Genomic DNA, 17,397 nt, shown 5'->3' with positions numbered 1-17,397 from the left:
GATAGATAGATAGATAGGTAGATAGATAGATAGATAGATAGATAGATAGATAGATAGATAGATAGATAGATAGATAGATAGATAGATAGATAGATAGATAGATAGATAGATAGATAGATAGATAGATAGATAGATAGATAGATAGATAGATAGATAGATAGATAGATAGAACTTTTATTCATGTCAATTGCCAGACAACATAAATCAGGCCTACCAAAGCCTCAAAGGGCTTGAGTGGCAGCGCCTGGCAGACAGCGAACGTTGGCAAAACAAAGGAAAATAGAGACGTTGCAATGAACTTTGCAAAAAAGAAAAAGGTCACCAAACATAGTGAAACAAATATATAACTATTACAACATCAAGAGAGATTACAGTAATTTGAAATTAATACAGTTAATAGATGAAATAACTACGGAGCAGGAAGCAGCGCGGAGACATACCGCAAAGTTTTTTTCAGGGTGTATTTAGTTTTCATGCGGAGTACAGTAGGTGGCAAGCTATTGAAACAGGCAGGTACAGAGTAATGGCGCGTGCGCTTTCCGTACCGGGTTGAGGAGCGAGGAATGCAATAGCGGTATTTTGGTCTTAAATCCCGAGCAGGAACATATGGAACGGTGAACTGACTGTACCAGAAGTGTTTTAGCACAATAGTTTCTGTTAATAAAGAGTTAAAACTTGGAAGCTTTAGTCTTCTAAAAATATCAATGTCATTACCAATGGACAGGTCGTAAGCAATATTCTTTAGAAGCAAACGCAAAAGCGAATTCACCCTGTGTTGCCAGCGAACCGTGCAATGACCATAAACAGTAATTCCGTACCTAAGTACACTATAGGCTAGAGCATGTGCAACACATTTACGGACAGAAAAAGGCATAAAATATCTGATGTTATACAGGACACACGATACAGCACGAAGCCTTTGGCAAACAAAAGAAAGGTGCGAGTTCCAAGAGAGATCGCTGTCGAAGATCAGGCCAAGATATTTGACCGAATGCGCATATTTTACTGGTACACAGTTGCAATTAAAACAAGAGGAAGTATGCAAATAATCAGGGTCAGTCAATTCAACTTGTTTTAATGGGTTATGAAAACAGATCAGTTTTGTTTTAGAAGTATTAACATTAATAGGATTAAACTTAAACCAGTCCATGACTTTAATAGCTGCTATCTGTAGTGCTGTAACAGCATCAGTGCATTTCTTTGCACATGCAACAATAACAGTGTCATCAGCATACTGAAACAGCAAAGGTGGCACACTGGTAGCAAGGTCGTTAACGTATAGATTGAATAATAAAGGACTCAATATAGAACCCTGCGGGACTCCAGAGGTAATTGCCGTGAAATCGCTATGGAATCTTGAAATCGACGCGTACACGGATGCAATAAAAAGGGTTCGAGAGCCGAGCTGCATTCTCACAGCCGCTACCTCAATGTCATCCGTGAAAAGATCGGCAACGCTTAAAGAAACATGTGGAATTTCCATTCTTATGTAAAGCGCAGCACTTCCTGCAGGAAATGGCATTATGCTGTAGTTTTTATGGGCGACATATCCAGTCAAACACCACCCGCTTGGCAGGCCAGCTTCTGACAGGGCCAATACTGGAACACAAGACTCTTTCAAGAATAGTTTTAGTTCAGCTAACCGACTTAAAATCCCAGCGCAGTTCCACTGAAATATAAACGGCACTTTTCGATGCATATGAGATCCACGAGGTTTAACCACATCCGTATTAGATCGCAAGGAAGTTTGCAGCGAAGGTGGTAATTAGAGACTCAAAAGAAAGCACCAGCTGTAGGAAGTTCTTCAGGTTACCAGGCGCCATCGCTGGAACATGTGAGCGCAGGGCGCCAAACAAAACGTGAAGAAGGTCAGACAAACCTTGATTTTTGAGCTCCATATTTTGCGCAACGCACTCACTTACAACGTCAGCAAAAGATGCCGACAGGGACACAGTCTTGGCCGCAGTAGCTGGTTTTTTTGTCACTCGTGCATATAAGAGCCCCCCTTGCCGTGGAGTCTGGCTGTGATCTGGCCGCTCAGGAACATGGACACTTTTTGCTGGATGTCAAACAACCGACTCGCGCGCACTGGACCTTGGCGTCTTGCTGCACTCAGGTCTCTTGGGGACATTGTTGGGTAACGCAACAACATCAGACTCCAACACTGGTAACTCGTCTAATTCTGGGACAGGCGTATCAGCCGGTTGGGATTTGGGACCAGCAATAAAGGATATTCAACAGTGCAGAGCGCTCACACGGAAGGGCAGCCTCCGAAACTCGTTGGATGATCACCACCGCAATTTGCGCAAGCAAAATCGGCCTTGCAGGTTTTAAAGTCCTGGTCGCCTCCGCACCGCTTACAGCGTCGATCTTTTGTGCAAACTTTTGCCACGTGCACAAATCGCTGGCATCTAAAACACCTTGGAGGAACTTCAGTGAAATCTGCAACTGCGTGCTTTGTGAATCCCAGATCAATTTTTTCGGGCCGCTCTGAGTTGGGTGCGAATGTCAACATGAGAGAGTTGGTAGGTTTCGCAGCCCATTCTTTTCCTGGAGACTCCACACGGCGCACAAGTCGTTTCACGATCTGAACACCCTGTGGTTTCAGATAATCAAGTAGGTCGCGTTCTGAATACCACTTTGGTACACCCTTAATAACAAAGGTGTTCTTCATTTAGGAATGGGGCAACCGCACGTTAACTTTGATGCCAAAAATCTGAGAGCTCTGCAGGAGCTTGTCAACCTACTCTTCCGTCGAGACATCCAGCTGAAGAGCCCCGTGCATGGTGAACCGACTTTGAATCGGAGCTCATCCCAGCAGTGATTGAATGGCCGCGAAAAGTAATATGGGATTCTTCTCTCTTAAATCAACCCCCTTTTCTGTGGGCTCAACCACTACCGGGATCTCTACCTTTCGTTGCTGGCGATGACTCACCAAGTTGAAGCCCTCGTTGTCCACGTCAGCAATATCGGCCACTGGCTCGTCACCGTCCACGATCGTTGACTCAGCCCCACTAAGCGATGAGGTCTTGCTGGACGGGTGGTCGAGTCCATGTTCTGGTCGCTCCACAGCGTGGGAAGCCATGGCCGCCTCTTCCGAGCCAGCCTCCTTTGAATGGCGTGGTCCCTTTAGGCTTGCCGGCGCCGGAGCAGCCGTACTCTTCCCATAGAAACAGTACCGCCTTGAAGATGCTGCCGTCCTCGAATATTCAAATAAAACTAGGTAAATTAGAAAAAAATAGGTAAATAAGCAGAGCTGAGGCGAGAGTAGATCGAACAACGTCTTCATCTTCCTCTTACTTCCAATTCTCAGTGACTACAAAAACGGCCCTTAGCAACTTCGCGAGGGGACGTATCTCCGCCACTCCATGCAAAATTAGTCGTGCGATGCCGAAAGATAGGAAGGCAGTGGATCTGGTACGGGTTCCGGACCACGCGGGTGTTTCAGGAAACGGGGCCGCTCACCAGTATGCTCGAGGTTTTGTCAGCCGAGTTGGTGAGGGGGTCTGGGAACCGGATGTCCCCAGGGGCGGGACGCTTATTACATATCAGGCCATAACCAACTATTACAGGGAGCTTAGAGCGAGCCTGCCTCCCTCCGCACGTTTCGCTCAGCCGCGAACAGGGTGCCACGTGGAGGCGGCTGCTAACGCGGTCGCAGCCAAACCCATGGACGTATTCCAATATCTTTCCCGATTTGATAAATCCGTATTGTCAGCTGTGTGGTGAGCCTGACACCTTAGAACACATAATCTGGGACTGCACGGAGGATGCGCCTCCGGCAGATCTAGTCATATCTCCCACGCTTGAAAAATGGGAAGCTGTTCTCGTAAGCCCGGGCCAGGACGTTCAGTCCCGGGCCACGGCAAGAGCGCAGAAGGTCGCCGACAAACTTAAACCGTTGGCCATTTGAAGCAGCTGAAGTGACCCAAAAAGATCGCCATCTTCCTGACAATAAAGTTTTCTCTCTCTCTTTCTCTCTGGAGCCGCCACACGGAAGCCACCAAATGCGCTAAAGGAGGCCAAGCGCAAATTGAATGCCCCGCGCACACTCTTTCGGAAAAGTTTTTATTTTGAAGACTTCGAGAAAAATATTATATGGCGATTAGACATTCGTCGCAATGCTGATGATGAGCACTAGCAGATTTTTTGTTATGTCGTTGCCAGGACCTTGCAGTGTTTCGTGGGTGACTTGGAGGTCCCGCGCGGCAGCCCGAGGTTCGCACGCGCCTTACGTTTCACCCCAGCTCATTTCTCGCTGCGAACCCTTATCTGGACGTAGCTGCTCTTGCTTCCCTTGGTCCGCTTCTTACTTTCGGGCCCTGGTTTCTCGTATAAGTGCCGTGTCCATGGCCCGAGCTTCTGCATGATGTCGGTCCTCCATGTGACTGACACCAGCTCCCCATACACACATGGCAAGTCTTGGATTAGCAGTGAAACGTGAGCACTCCCCGGCAACCTGCAATGAATTTTCCAAGGTCCTGAAGCGGTGTTAGGACGCCACAATTAATAGGGATTTAACATAGCGCGTATCGCTCCCGCTTACAGCGTTGCGCGCGCCGGCAGTGCGCATGCGCAGATCGGCTTGATGGCGCCAGATGGAATGAGGTGCCAGCCAACTGCTCTCTCCTGCCTCGCAGCGACCAATCACCGCGTGCGCACCACCGGTGGCGCGCGGTACGGGGTAGTGGTACAGGTGGTACTAAAAACATCTGATACCATAGCTCGAGACACGAGCATCCTGGATGTTGTGGAATACACTGCTATTCCTCCTCGTCCTCCGCGTCAGCGGCGATTGTCACTTCGACGCGCGCGCGCGCTACCGGGAATGAGGAGAGAAGGCACCCTTGCGACTGTGCTCATTCCGCTAACACTGACGTGACGTCACGACCGCGGGCTGCCTATCTCGGAAATTGTGGCATGTCTGAGCATGTGAGCAACGTATTTGCTCCTACGGATCGAGGCAATGCCCGAAGGCATGAAAGGTGGATTTTGGATTGTAGAACATTTATTGCGTCGAGAGGAGGTTGCGGGAGACACATACTAGATGGCCGCTAGCCCATGGCTGGCGGCGACCTCATTGGCTCGCTCGATTGCCTGTATACTTGCATCTTAGAGTCCGAGCTAACCAGCACTGCCTTCCGCCGCTCGGGAGAAGGGAGCTGTATCAACTCCGCAGGAGGCGGATCATTTGCGCAGTTCCAGGGAATGTGGTCGTATGTGGCACTTTCACCCCATTTATGGCAGTTTGGATCGTACTGGCCAGGGAACATGAGGGCAAGCACTGCCGAATTCAGAAGGGAGCATGTTTGCCGTCGGCGCTAGGTAACTTCATGGGATTTTGTTAACGATTTGTGGGAAGTCGCGCCGCGGAATTTTCTTTTGCTGCTGGCCCACACTTGAATGCCACTGAGGAACACCTTCGCTACCCCTATTCTAGTTCACTGTACCTTCGCCGCCCGCCGGCCCCCGAACCCAACACCGGTCGACAACGACTTGGTGAGCTACTGAACGTCCATTTTTCGGATAGAAAATTCTTCCGCGGTGTGGTTTGCCTCGCGTTAGGGTAATGAACTATTTCCTGGCGTGCTCTGCCATTGCCTATTTCGTCCGGGCTTGCCGTGGCTTTGACTGTGCGCCACGGGTTGGGGAAACGTGTCGAGTACAAGTAACGCCTGCGTGTAGCTGGCACGGAAGGCCGGCGGGACGCAGAGTGACCCCATAAATTATAGAGGCGGAGTCCAATCGCCTAAAACCGCGATGAGTGCTCAAGCCACAGAGTCCACGTCACGTCTAGCAATAACGAAAGAAAAGCCTCCACAACGATGCCTTTACATGCGAACACCTGTACTGTGCCGTGAAGGAATTAAGGTATGAGTGAAAAGGGTACATGATGACGTCGACCGACGCTATGAATCCGGCGTGCTTCTCTCGTCGTGAAGATCACTTTCTCCTCACGCGCCCAACCTCACGCTGCGCTGATTCAATTACGGAGTGCCAACCATGTTTTCCATGGCCTGAGCGATCTCAATGCACGTAATAGAACCGCAGATGTTCGAAATTTATCCGGAGCATTCCCCGACGTTGTCTATATTTCTCTATTTTCTTTCACTTCCTTCTTTGCGGTTGCCTGCATCATGCTGTACCCGGGTTCGAGCTCGGCTGCGGCAGCCGCGTTTCGATAGAGGCTAAACGCGAAAGGAGCCTTCGAGCTGTGCAATGTCAATGCACGTAAAAGATCCCCAGATGGTCAAAATTTTTCCGGAGTCCTTCACTGCCGCACCTCTTTTTTCTTTCACTACCACCTTCCTCCATCGTCCCGCAGCACGGCTGAGGTGCCCACAGCGTTCTGGATGGTTTCATACGATTTCTCGTTGTGTGTGTAAGTTACGAGTATATGCAACGAGAAATCGTGCGGCACCGCGACAATCGGTTGCGTCACAACTTTGGCACAACTGTTTTCATAAAAACTGGCGCCACATTTAGGTAGGCCTGTGGGGAGTATACATAGACGAACAAGATGTATATGAGTGCCTGAAATGGCGGTGTTCGGCATGCTCTGTGCGCCATACGATCACTTGATGACGTCACCTTATTTTTCTGGACATAGCTGAGATTTTCTCTACCATCTGCGAGTGCACCCGCAAAAACATGCCGCTGGCTTTTCGCGTAATATGACTAGTAATGCTTTCGCATTAAAAAGTGGCTTTAGTGGAGGGCTCCAGAATAATTTCGATCACCTCAGGATCTCTAACGTGTACTGACATCGCACAACAAACAGTCGCGTTTTGAGCTTCGTGTCCGTCAAAATACGGCCGCAGCGGCGGGCTTTGAACACCAGGTCAGAAGAAAAGATAAAAGACAACAGAAGCGCTTTCCTTCCACTGGCGCCTGTCACCGTGATTCCCCTGGACAGGCATTGAGGTCGGTAAGAAAAGCAAGACAGATATTAGATATCATGGGGCAAGTGTGAATACCCACCTTATCTGTGCAGTGGCTTTTCCTTGAAAAGTGTTTTCGTCGACTCAGGGGGAGTGTTATAACTGTTCTGGGTCCGTTTGTGAAGGCTGCTTTTTCTCCTTGATGTCAGCCGTACGCTGCAGAGAAAGAAACAAGAGAACAGTGGCATGTAGACATTAAACTCTCACAGGTTAAAAATTTTCTGTTATGTGCTCCTTAAAAAATGTACGCAGAAATATTTCCCATAACCATTTGAGCAGTGAGCCAGCTTTGACTCAATTGAGGCTGGTAAATTTTTTAATGAACAGGAGAGAGGGTTTTAGGTAAACGTCAGTAATAATCAGTTTTCAAAAATAAATCCCTTAGTTATTTTTTCGGTCTCCGAATATGAGGAGCACGCAAAGCAGAACGCAACCTAATGTCACTTGGTCTCATGCCTTACAAACCACTTTTTTATTTTGGTGGTAAGTATACATTGTACTTGTACATTTTCTTTATGAAGATTATGTCGATAAGACTTCATATCTTCTATTAAGGAATTCGGCCTTAGCAGCTGTATACTGTAGTACTAGACTGATAGCTTGAAGAAGCTTAAATCTTTTAGGGTCCAGATAGTTCAGAACGATGACAGATCGGGCTAGTTGGTGCACATGCGCCATTTTCTAAAGCTCTGTAAACAACACGGACACAGAAAAAAAAAGAAGGACGAGTGCTCGTCCTTGTCTGTCTTTCTCTGTGTCTGTGTTTTCAGCAGTCCTTCCAAAAAAGACAACCGAATAGGCAATACAATTCGCATTTTTTCCTCAAAGTTTCGGAATGAGAGTTCCTGTGACGAAATGGAAAGTCCCGCTTCCCCGAAATTTTTTGTTTAGTCCCCTATCTTATTGGATTAACCGTTTGGAACCTGTTTGGAAGCAACGGACGCTTCTACTGACCTACGTGTCCGTGAATGGTGCATTTAATAAATAGCCTTTATGTCACAAAACATACTACTGTTCCTTCATCTCTAACACTCGCAATGGACTTCATGCCCAAGGAGAAGACGGTGTATACTCAACCTACGATAAGCACGGTTGAAAGTATTTGAGCCTTCTTTGAAGTGCTGTTTACACAATATAACTATGAGTTGTTTGCACCGCGAACGCCTCGTACATTCGCAGAAAATGACGTGAAATAATAAAAACAACAGCAATATATGATGAGATGAACATTTAATTACAAATTTGTTCATGCGTTATACTCCCACTTGTTTCTTAAAGAGCAGCACCTATATAAACTCATAAGACTATAAAACCTTACTTAGCGCCCACACAACACGAAGAGCTATATAAAATGTAAATAACGTAGATATGCAACCTAGAAAATAATACAATGTATTGCGAAGCTGAACAGCCGTCGAAAACAGGAAATTACATCTCTGCAAGTGGAGGATACTATTCAAAACCCTGAGGAAATTCATATCTTTTGTTAAGGGACGACATCTGATTTATATTTCAGTGGTTATTAAATATAAGCTGCTGAAGACTCCTGACATTTGTGCTGTATAATGGTCAAGCATTCTTTTTTTTTAGCTACAGCAAACTGTTTTTTCATAAAATATTGAAACATTACCTACATTTGTATGTGACTAGGCACAGAGGCGTCGCCGGTAGTAAGTCGGGACCAGTCTCGTCAACCTCCTTACAGCCATCCGTGTCTTTCTCAAGAACGGTGTCAGATCTGCAAAACAGTGCCATTGAAAACGGTGCGGAGTTCAGTACCTACCTAGAGCCCGTTCCAAACCCCTCTGAAGAGAGGGACTGGCAGAGAGTGCCAACGCGGCAATCACGACCAATGGACTGTCGGGACTATAGGAGATACAGTCAACAACCTCTCCAATCATCTTCCGCGTTTTGTAAAGTTTACAATCAATCAGTTATCGACAGGTCACTAGCAGTAACAACATAGTGGTCCGACAATTTTAAATATTGCTTTAAGAGCCATCTGCTTGAGAGCTTTTGTCGCTAGCTTGAATGTGTCAGGACATTACGATAATGAGAAGACTTTTGCCCAAAACAAATAACAACTGGGTGCTTGTGCCCTCTTTATGGCATAACAAACACGCAGAAACACGGTATAACAGAAACAGGCAGTGTGCCTTTCAGCCGTTATGGAACTCAGCAGAATGCACAGCTGATTGAAACAAAAGGCTTGCGAAATATTCGTTCGGTTTACAATCAGTCAAATGCATTGCGCGACGGTAGCTGTCGGGTGTAGCGAGGGATGCTCAAAGATTGTCTCACTGACGCTTGCGTCTATGCGGTTGTTGAGAGAACCCGCAAATATGTGAAGAAAAACTCTTCGTAATATGCAAGCCGAAAAGAATCATCAACCTGCAGAGGTAATACACACAGAACTGTGATAGGTAAGCACGGTTCGAAGAAAGGCGCCGCCTAAATGAAAATCAAGGAGAATACCCACGTCGTCCTCTCTTAACACTCTGAGTTAACATCGTTAGTTTCTGTTCATTAGACTGAATAAATTATTTTCGAGTGCATCAAACCAACAATTTTAATTTGATGCCAGTCCTCAAGAATGAACCGTAGTGCCGGAGTGCACTACAGCGGTGTTTCGACACATTAACCTGAAATATTTGTTATAGCTAGGACCGTTTTCATTTTGAGCACCTTCTTTGAATTATATCGCGTACTCATGGTTTCGGTGCCAGCAGCCTCGGAGTCATTAACGAAGTCGCCGTTATTTCTATGCGTTCTCTGAATCAAAGCTTTGCGACTGTTTCAGCTGTTATATCCGCGTAGCATCCAGTGTAGGGTAGGCACTTACGCTAAAGTCCAGATTAAGGTTTAACCTCCCTCATTCATTAAATCCTCATCCGCTTGTTTAATGGAGGACCACGGATAGAAACAGGTTTCCAACTCGGTGCCAAGACAGCGTGGGGACACTAGCATTGCCAGCTCGGCGTACGCAGGCATCCGCAGCTTCAGCGTTAGCGCGGCGTGTTAAGCGAAGCTTCGCATGCGACGAACAAGCTGCATTTTTTTTTAATGAAGTGTGTACTCCTTTCTCTCGAATTAGGTGTTTATGTTGTACTCAGAAAATCAAGACGGTGCCCGTGTGCTGTGCCATGTCAGTGCTCGTTAATGACCCCCGGATGGTCGAATCAATTTAAAAGCCCTCCACTCTACGGTACCTCTTTCTCTCTCTTTCAATCCCTCCTTCGTCCCTTTCCTCCATGCGCGATTGGGGTGTCTACCGAGATTGACACAGTTACAGCCGCTTTTCCTTTCCTGAAAAAAAAAAACACTCTTCTTTTGCTTTCCAAAATAGTAGTGAAGAAAGCAAAACAAACTTCGCCAGTGGCCTCTGGGGCCATTGCCACAGGTCTGATATACGGGAACTCATGTTAATCGGCTCGTTTGCATCTATGTATTCAAACGCGGTTTCTGTCAGATTGAGATACGATAAGGTCAAAAAGTAAATGACAGACGCCTAGCTTGCTACTTACTTGACATCACCAGGTTCACTGTACGTTTCTGTGAAATCAAAGAAAAGAGAGAAAGCACATCGGTTAGTAAATTTGAGCTATTACAAGTGATGCATGTATTGCTAAACCCGAGCTGATTAGTTGAGGGCTGAAACTAATTGCTAGTTGACAATATCAAAAGAAAACACAGGAGCAAACGATGAAGACGAGAACAAAGATAAAGAATGGCAAGTTATAACTAGGAGGAGATGGTAGGGAGAAGGTGCAAAAAATTTGACGAAACACTTCAGCTCATCCTGAAGGGTATGACAGCTTAGTGTAATGGGTTAATTCTCTTTATGCAGCAGGTCATTCTTTACTTTCCAATCATAGATCTCTGAGATACCTCATACCTCTCCTCATACTAGCCGACGATGACAGGTGCTCGCTGCTGTGGGCCTTGTGCGACCTTGGTTGCTCTGTTGGACATGTTATCACAATGCCGCAAGCCTCACCAGACCTAGGAGGCCCACCTGCCTCCTAGGTTGCTCTCTGGGCACCACCTGCCAGAGCCATGCCCATGATCTTTCGCTCACAACACCGGCGCCGACAACGCCGACACAGGATTTTCTCGTGAACAGGCCCATAAAAGCAATCGCGTTAAAATTTTCATGAACACAGGAACAAGCTACCCAAAGAGAACACTTTTGAGGAGTACAGCGTGGTCGCAACACGGACAAGAAATATTGACACAAATACAGGCGCTGTGTTCGTGCCAATCTTTCTTGTCCGTGTAGCGACTGCGCTGTAGTCCTCAAAAATGTTGAACCGACAAGGCAGCCTACATATAAAGAGAGCAGTCCTTGTTCTGCTCTCTTACGCGCGCGCGCGCGTGTGTGCGTGCGTGCGCGTGCGCGTGTGTGTGTGTGTGTGTGTGTGTGCGTGTGCGTGTGTGCGTGTGTGCGTGTGTGTGTGTGTGTGTGTGTGTGTGTGTGTGTGTGTGTGTGTGTGTGTGTGTGTGTGTGTGTGTGTGTGTGTGTGTGTGTGTGTGTGTGTGTGTGTGTGTGTGTGTGTGTGTGTGTGTGTTTGTGTGTGTGTTTGTGTGTGTGTGTGTGTGTGTGTGTGTGCGTGTGTGTGCGTGCGTGCGTGCGTGCGTGTGTGTGCGTGCGTGCGCGCGCGTGTGTGTGTGTGTGTGTGTGTGTGTGTGTGTGTGTGTGTGTGTGTGTGTGTGTGTGTGTGTGTGTGTGTGTGTGTGTGTGTGTGTGTGTGTGTGTGTGTGTGTGTGTGTGTGTGTGTGTGTGTGTGTGTGTGTGTGTGTGTGTGAGAGAGAGAGAACTCGATAGTGCCTATAAAGATGGCGTCCACATGCAACCTGGCAGGTGGCAGTTAATTAATGACTGTGCAGCACTGCGCCAGGAGCGGTATCAGGGCTCCCAGGGATCTATTAATGTTGAGGAGAGAACGACCAATTCTGCAAATATGCATGTTAACCCATTAGCTATTACGTCATACCCTTAAGGAGGAGCGCGGACTGCGGTACGGCGATGAGTGCCGTCGCGATGTTTGCCCGAGATCAGAACGGGTGCCGCCGTTACGCAGAGCCACGCAGAGGTAGAATTGCCAGGTGCGTGGCATCGGGTTTCATCACGCCCCAGCACGCGGCGACTGCGTTCACAAAGTGAGCGAGCGAGGTTACAGCTTCTAACACGTAAGCAGTCTTGAGTGTATGCTCTGACTAATTTTTCTTTTTTCCAAAGCGAAACCTTCATGACCTGTGAGACATTGCTAACATATTTCAGTGGCAAAGCAAGAACGATCTTTTACAGTGCTCAAGTCCACGTTCTCTTCTTGTATTCGTTTTTTAGCGACTTCAGGACTGCTAAATGAGCTGAATAATATGAGAGCAGGAAAATACACGCGACCCTTAGAATATGGAAGAAACCCAGTGCAGAAATTTTCAAAAGCCTAATATAATTTTTTGTTACGGTTTCTTAACGAAGCACCTTAGAGTCCAAAGAATTCTTCGACGCCGCCATCCACAGTTGTAAATACACTGGTGCTCCTCTGTTACACAGGCGAGCTTATATCTGTAATACTGAGGTAGGCACCCGCTTAAGATCCTGCATTACAGCGCTTACTCTCATTAGGAGCCGTTGGCTTGTTTCATGTTATTCGGACAGCACACCGATCCTCAGGTATACAGACGCAAGAGAGGTACACTGATTGTTAAGTATGGGCGCCTTAGCGACCGGACGGACAGGCGTATAAAATAAACGGACACCATTAATGTCGGCACCGGGCGACCGGACACAGGAATGTGAAACTGTAGCCATGTATTGCATGTCATGCATTAAAAACTTAATTACTCTGCGAACAGCCATGCAAATAAATTGCCTTGATGAAAAGAGAAGAAGCAGGCTTCGTACGCGTTTTCACAAAAAAATTATGATCCAGGCAAAAGGAACTTTTTTAATTGGAAAGATTCATTCAGTCGTACGCTTCGACGCGCTTTGGTCATATGCTTACAGATACTTTTGGTTTTGGCTAACGCGAAAGAGCAACTTAGTAATTACAAAAGGGCAGTGTGGAAACAGGTCCGCTATAGAGGACCTCTTTTCATCTGATAAAGCGAGTTATCACCAAACCAAGATTTCCAGTACACAAACGTACCTCCTTTTTCCTTGGGATGCTTGTGCTTCACGTAAACGACAATTACTACCGCAGTGGATAGCAGTGTGCCAGTGAGTCCCAGCAACGCTACGATTATTGGCCAGGCTGTGATCGTGTCACGACTTCCGGCTGTTGAAAAAACGAGAACAAGGACACGTGTCACGTCCTGCAAACATTTATTTATGACCTAACTGAATTCAGAATACTTAGTGACAACAATTCTGACGTATATATAGGTACAGTTGCCTTTTAAGGCTCGGATATCGAATAAATTAATACAGCGACAAAATGAAATAGGTGTAAACCCAGGTGAGATTCGCGAGATACGTAAGCGTTAAGAAGTGAAAGATCGCACTAATAAATCAGGGACATAGAAAATTCCGAAATGGTTCACACTTTAGCAACCGAATGCAGAAACATTGAAAAAAGTCTCTACGAACTTAAAAGAAAACGTTTTCCAGTAAATCTCATCGAATCTAAATAGATAAGAACTGCAGCCCCCAAGGGAGACCATCTATCGCAAAGGAGCCCAAGATTAAATTCTGTCATTAATTCCCAGTACCGGGAAGGACGCACTTTTCAGAATGTCGAGTCTTTTTTTCGTTTAAGATACAAAATCAGCAATAAAACTATACGGGCTAAAGGGTGAAAAATTACATATTCGGCACTGAGAGGCTTGATTTACTGCCTACGCCATGCGTCAAGATTGACTTCTAGCACGCAAGTTCAGCTCCGCGCGATGTAAAAAGTAAAAAAAGGGGATACTCGCGTTGCTGGCGTACGCTGCCAATAAGCCAAGATGTCTTATGCATGCATGTGCACACAAAACACAGAAAAACTCTAAAGAAGGCTGAAGAAGACGTGGCCAAATGTTGACAGTAAGCGGATAGAATAAACGAACAAAACGAGCAGTTTCTATACTGCGAATAGGACTCTGGGCACCATTTTTCTCTCCAAGTTTTGTGGATTAGGTGGCCATGTGTTCAAGAAATGACAGAACGACGGATGCTGCGGGGAATATAAGAACACACCGCGCAGAAATTCGGAGCTGGTAACTCTGATCACAACGAAATACGCAGACACGACAAGTTGAGAACGTATACGCTTGTTGTCACGCAGGACATGCATTTCTGACACGTTTGATCGACGATGTCCAAGAACGAACTTCGAGGCCGACACCGTATCAGACTGTGTTTTTTTCGTGAATGTTGGTAATGATTGTTTATTTATCTTCAATCAAACCTACACGCGGCTTTATCACTTTATTTGTGACGCGATATGTGACTATTGCGTGACGTAAAAAAAAAGAAAAAAAGAAAGCGTTGCCATGCGGTCGATAGATGGACGTAGGATGCTTCTTGCCGACTTATGTGAAACAGACCGCCAGGCAGCTGTAGCAGATTAAGAAAAAAATGCGTGTAAGTATGTGTGTGAGATAGCGAAAGGGAGAAGGAAGCATAGTGGGCAAACGTGAACAAAGGGGTGCACAGATAACTATACACCATGGCTATCAGTCGCAGCCTCTTTAGCAAGACGCAGTTCTTGCTTGCTTGTTCGCTTTCTGGTAAGGGTGCAGCATGCGTTAGACATCTTGCCTCCATAAAAAAGAGTCATTTGTTGAGAACAGATGAACGTGGAAGGCGTCTGCCGCAAGCCCAGGAAGAAGAGCCAAGAGACGCCGACAGCGCCGCTGGCGGGAATGACGATGGTTATCTAAGGGAGTGGTGGAAGGCGGTAAACTGGGGAATAGGGCGAGCGGCGCAAAAAAACTGCAATAATGTAGCTTTTTTTGGAAGACTGACCGCTCCGCTCCCGTTTGTACGCGCATGCGCGACGGTGTTGCACGAAAGTTAGATATAAGGCGCATTAACTACAGCTGTTTGCGCTAGAACCGCTCACGAAAGGCTGTCAAGCCCTGACAAAGCAGAGAAATTATACTGCTTCGGCGAAACATGGAAGTGTCTTGCGCGCGCGCACCTTCCCCCTTCCCGTTCTATGAAAAGGTGTCGCTAAATTGCCGTCCTCCTCTCTAATTTAATTTTCCCTTCGCGCCACAATTCCCCCGTCTTTCGATGCCTAAAATAGAAGAAAACCCGCTTGCTGTGGGGGAACGAGGAAGGGAAGAAGAAAGCAGGAGAGCAAGAGAAAGAGGAAACAGAGTAATTTCTTTCGTCGGCCACTGAGAATCGCTCCGGTGGTACTGGCCACAGCCTATCAGCAGCCGTAGCAGCACGGGCTGTCTATAGCCGCTTCTTCCTTGAAGATGCCTCGCCATCATTTCGTCTCCTGGAGCGACTATTGTCGTGTCCAGACGTTGGTGCTATCTTTATGCCTACGCAAAACGTTGTCCTGTTTCAAGCTGGTTCAAAGAGCTCCTCTTTCTCTCTCTCTTTCTTTCTCTTCGAGCACCACGATCATCGCACCTCTTTGGAGGAAGGCCGCCTATGAACTTGATTCGTTGTGTTCTTACTCCTCCCTTGGGCTCCCGTGCACGTAAAAGGTGGCAAAAAGAAATGAGCTTCCCTGTGCGTTTTTTTTTTGTTCTTTAGGACAATACTTATAATACCTGGTTTCTCCTTTTCCGTAGAAATAGTGTGAAAGAGACAACCGAAAGGAAAATGCATCCACTCTTTTATTCCTACAAAAGGGCTTTTGCATAAGTGAGACAAAAAGCAGGAAAAGGAAACAAAGAAAACATTCCTGAGGTGAGAGAGAAAGTGAATACATTTCGGCGGGAGAGGGAAGATGACTTAGGGATTTGTTTTTTTTTTTCGATTTATGCCGCGTGTGTTGGAGTGTTAGAACGGAATCGCGTTTACGCCCCCAAAACCCTTTACGGCGACTCCTTTGTTGCTGGAGCTTCAGACCGAGGTGACAAGAAAGAATAGTATTGCGCACGTGTGCGAGCAAGATCATGAAAGACATGAGAGTGGGGAAAAAAAACAAATGTGAGTAATTTTTCCCAATTTTCCCAAACCTCACTTTCCACTCAACATCTTCCCTGTTTTCTTTTTCTTTTTCCGAAAAGAAAAATTGAAAAGGTAACTGCACTCTAACAGACGGCTTGAAGTTGGCTGTCAAACATATCTCGCCTTTGTTACAGATGCCTGATGTAATTCCTAAAATCTTATTAGCCTGATTTGCAACATTCAACTGCGCGAGGGCTATTAACTAGTTACAAAAGCCCACTAAGCGTCCTTGTTTCCCGACTAAGCGTTATTCGCATTCCCTGCGAAAATTAGTCACAGTTTTGGACACAGATTGACATTCAACGATAAAAATCCAAAAACTTGAAATAAACAACTTTATCCCGCATGTGTTGCGGGAAAGGCGAAAAAAAGTGAGATGATAATTATGGATTTTTATGGAGCAAGGACATCTATGTCGAAAGAGCGCCATGGCACAAGGTATTTGCGACTTCTCAAGGTGAGGTCAACGACCCATTTCCCAAGCATTTCACCCTAAATAAACCGAGCACAAGATTAGAGGAAAGATTGTACCCAATATATCACCGGTAGGTCCCCGGTGGCACTGAGGATCGAGCCCCGCACTTTCCACATGCGAGGCGGATGCTCAACCACTCGGCCACCGCTGTGGTCGGAAAGCAAGTCAGGCCGGACAAGACCACAGTGTATATTCTTTTTTTTTTTTCAGTCCTGATGTGTCTGCGATGAGTTCTAACTCTGAACCCACTCAAACCACGCCAGTTCAACATTATCGCGGCCTTCCATTGCGCCTTTCAGCAGTGTTCCTGTAATGTTGATTACAATACAATTAGTATCAACTCCAAAACATCTAGCTCCTTTGAACCATTTGTGAAGCACTTGCAAAGTAAGCCGATCCTATTCTACTTTGTGCTGTTAACCTCGTTTCTATCATCCCACACAGAGACGTAGTGTTCACGTTTATATATTTTTCAGATGGTGCGAAAATGTTTCCTACGACATCTAATCAGAAGTGCCAATGCCTTCGGACAGATTTGATCTCCTCTTCACGGCTGACTTTTGGCATACTTTAGCGGCCTGAACATTATGCGATTTCATTTAATTTATTTTAACGCTGTCTTAAGAGAGGAATTTTGTGGACGCAGTTGGTAACGCTCCATGCGACTCGTTGATCTTTTCTGATGTCTTAAATATCGCGACGCCATAAACACAGGGCATTAAGGTACATTGTTAGGCGAGTTCGTGACTGAACATTAAGAAGGTATGCAACGCTTAACGAATGGGACAGGAAAGAACAGACCCACAGGAGCGCTGACTAGCAACTGAGTGCATTTATTGAACGAGCGCATAAATACTTGC

At 46.4% G+C, this 17,397-nt stretch overlaps 1 protein-coding gene across 1 annotated transcript in view; it reads right to left on the bottom strand.

Annotated features, from left to right (window-relative positions):
- Positions 1-6,981: 6,981 nt before the first annotated feature.
- Positions 6,982-17,397, bottom strand: part of LOC144094816 (protein turtle-like) — a 118,655-nt gene continuing 108,239 nt past the window's right edge. Inside the window, exons 9-12 of the mRNA XM_077628705.1 lie at positions 13,094-13,222; positions 10,466-10,493; positions 8,576-8,679; positions 6,982-7,097 (exon numbers count right to left, since the gene is read on the bottom strand). Of these exons, the coding sequence (XP_077484831.1) occupies positions 7,087-7,097; positions 8,576-8,679; positions 10,466-10,493; positions 13,094-13,222 (272 nt within the window). The 3' untranslated portion in view covers positions 6,982-7,086. The remainder of the gene's footprint in view (positions 7,098-8,575; positions 8,680-10,465; positions 10,494-13,093; positions 13,223-17,397) is intronic.

Source organism: Amblyomma americanum, chromosome 6 (genome assembly GCF_052857255.1).
Source record: "Amblyomma americanum isolate KBUSLIRL-KWMA chromosome 6, ASM5285725v1, whole genome shotgun sequence".
Taxonomy (NCBI): Eukaryota; Metazoa; Arthropoda; class Arachnida; order Ixodida; family Ixodidae; genus Amblyomma; species Amblyomma americanum.
Note: the sequence above shows the minus strand (reverse complement) of the source record. Positions and strands in the feature narration are given on the sequence as shown.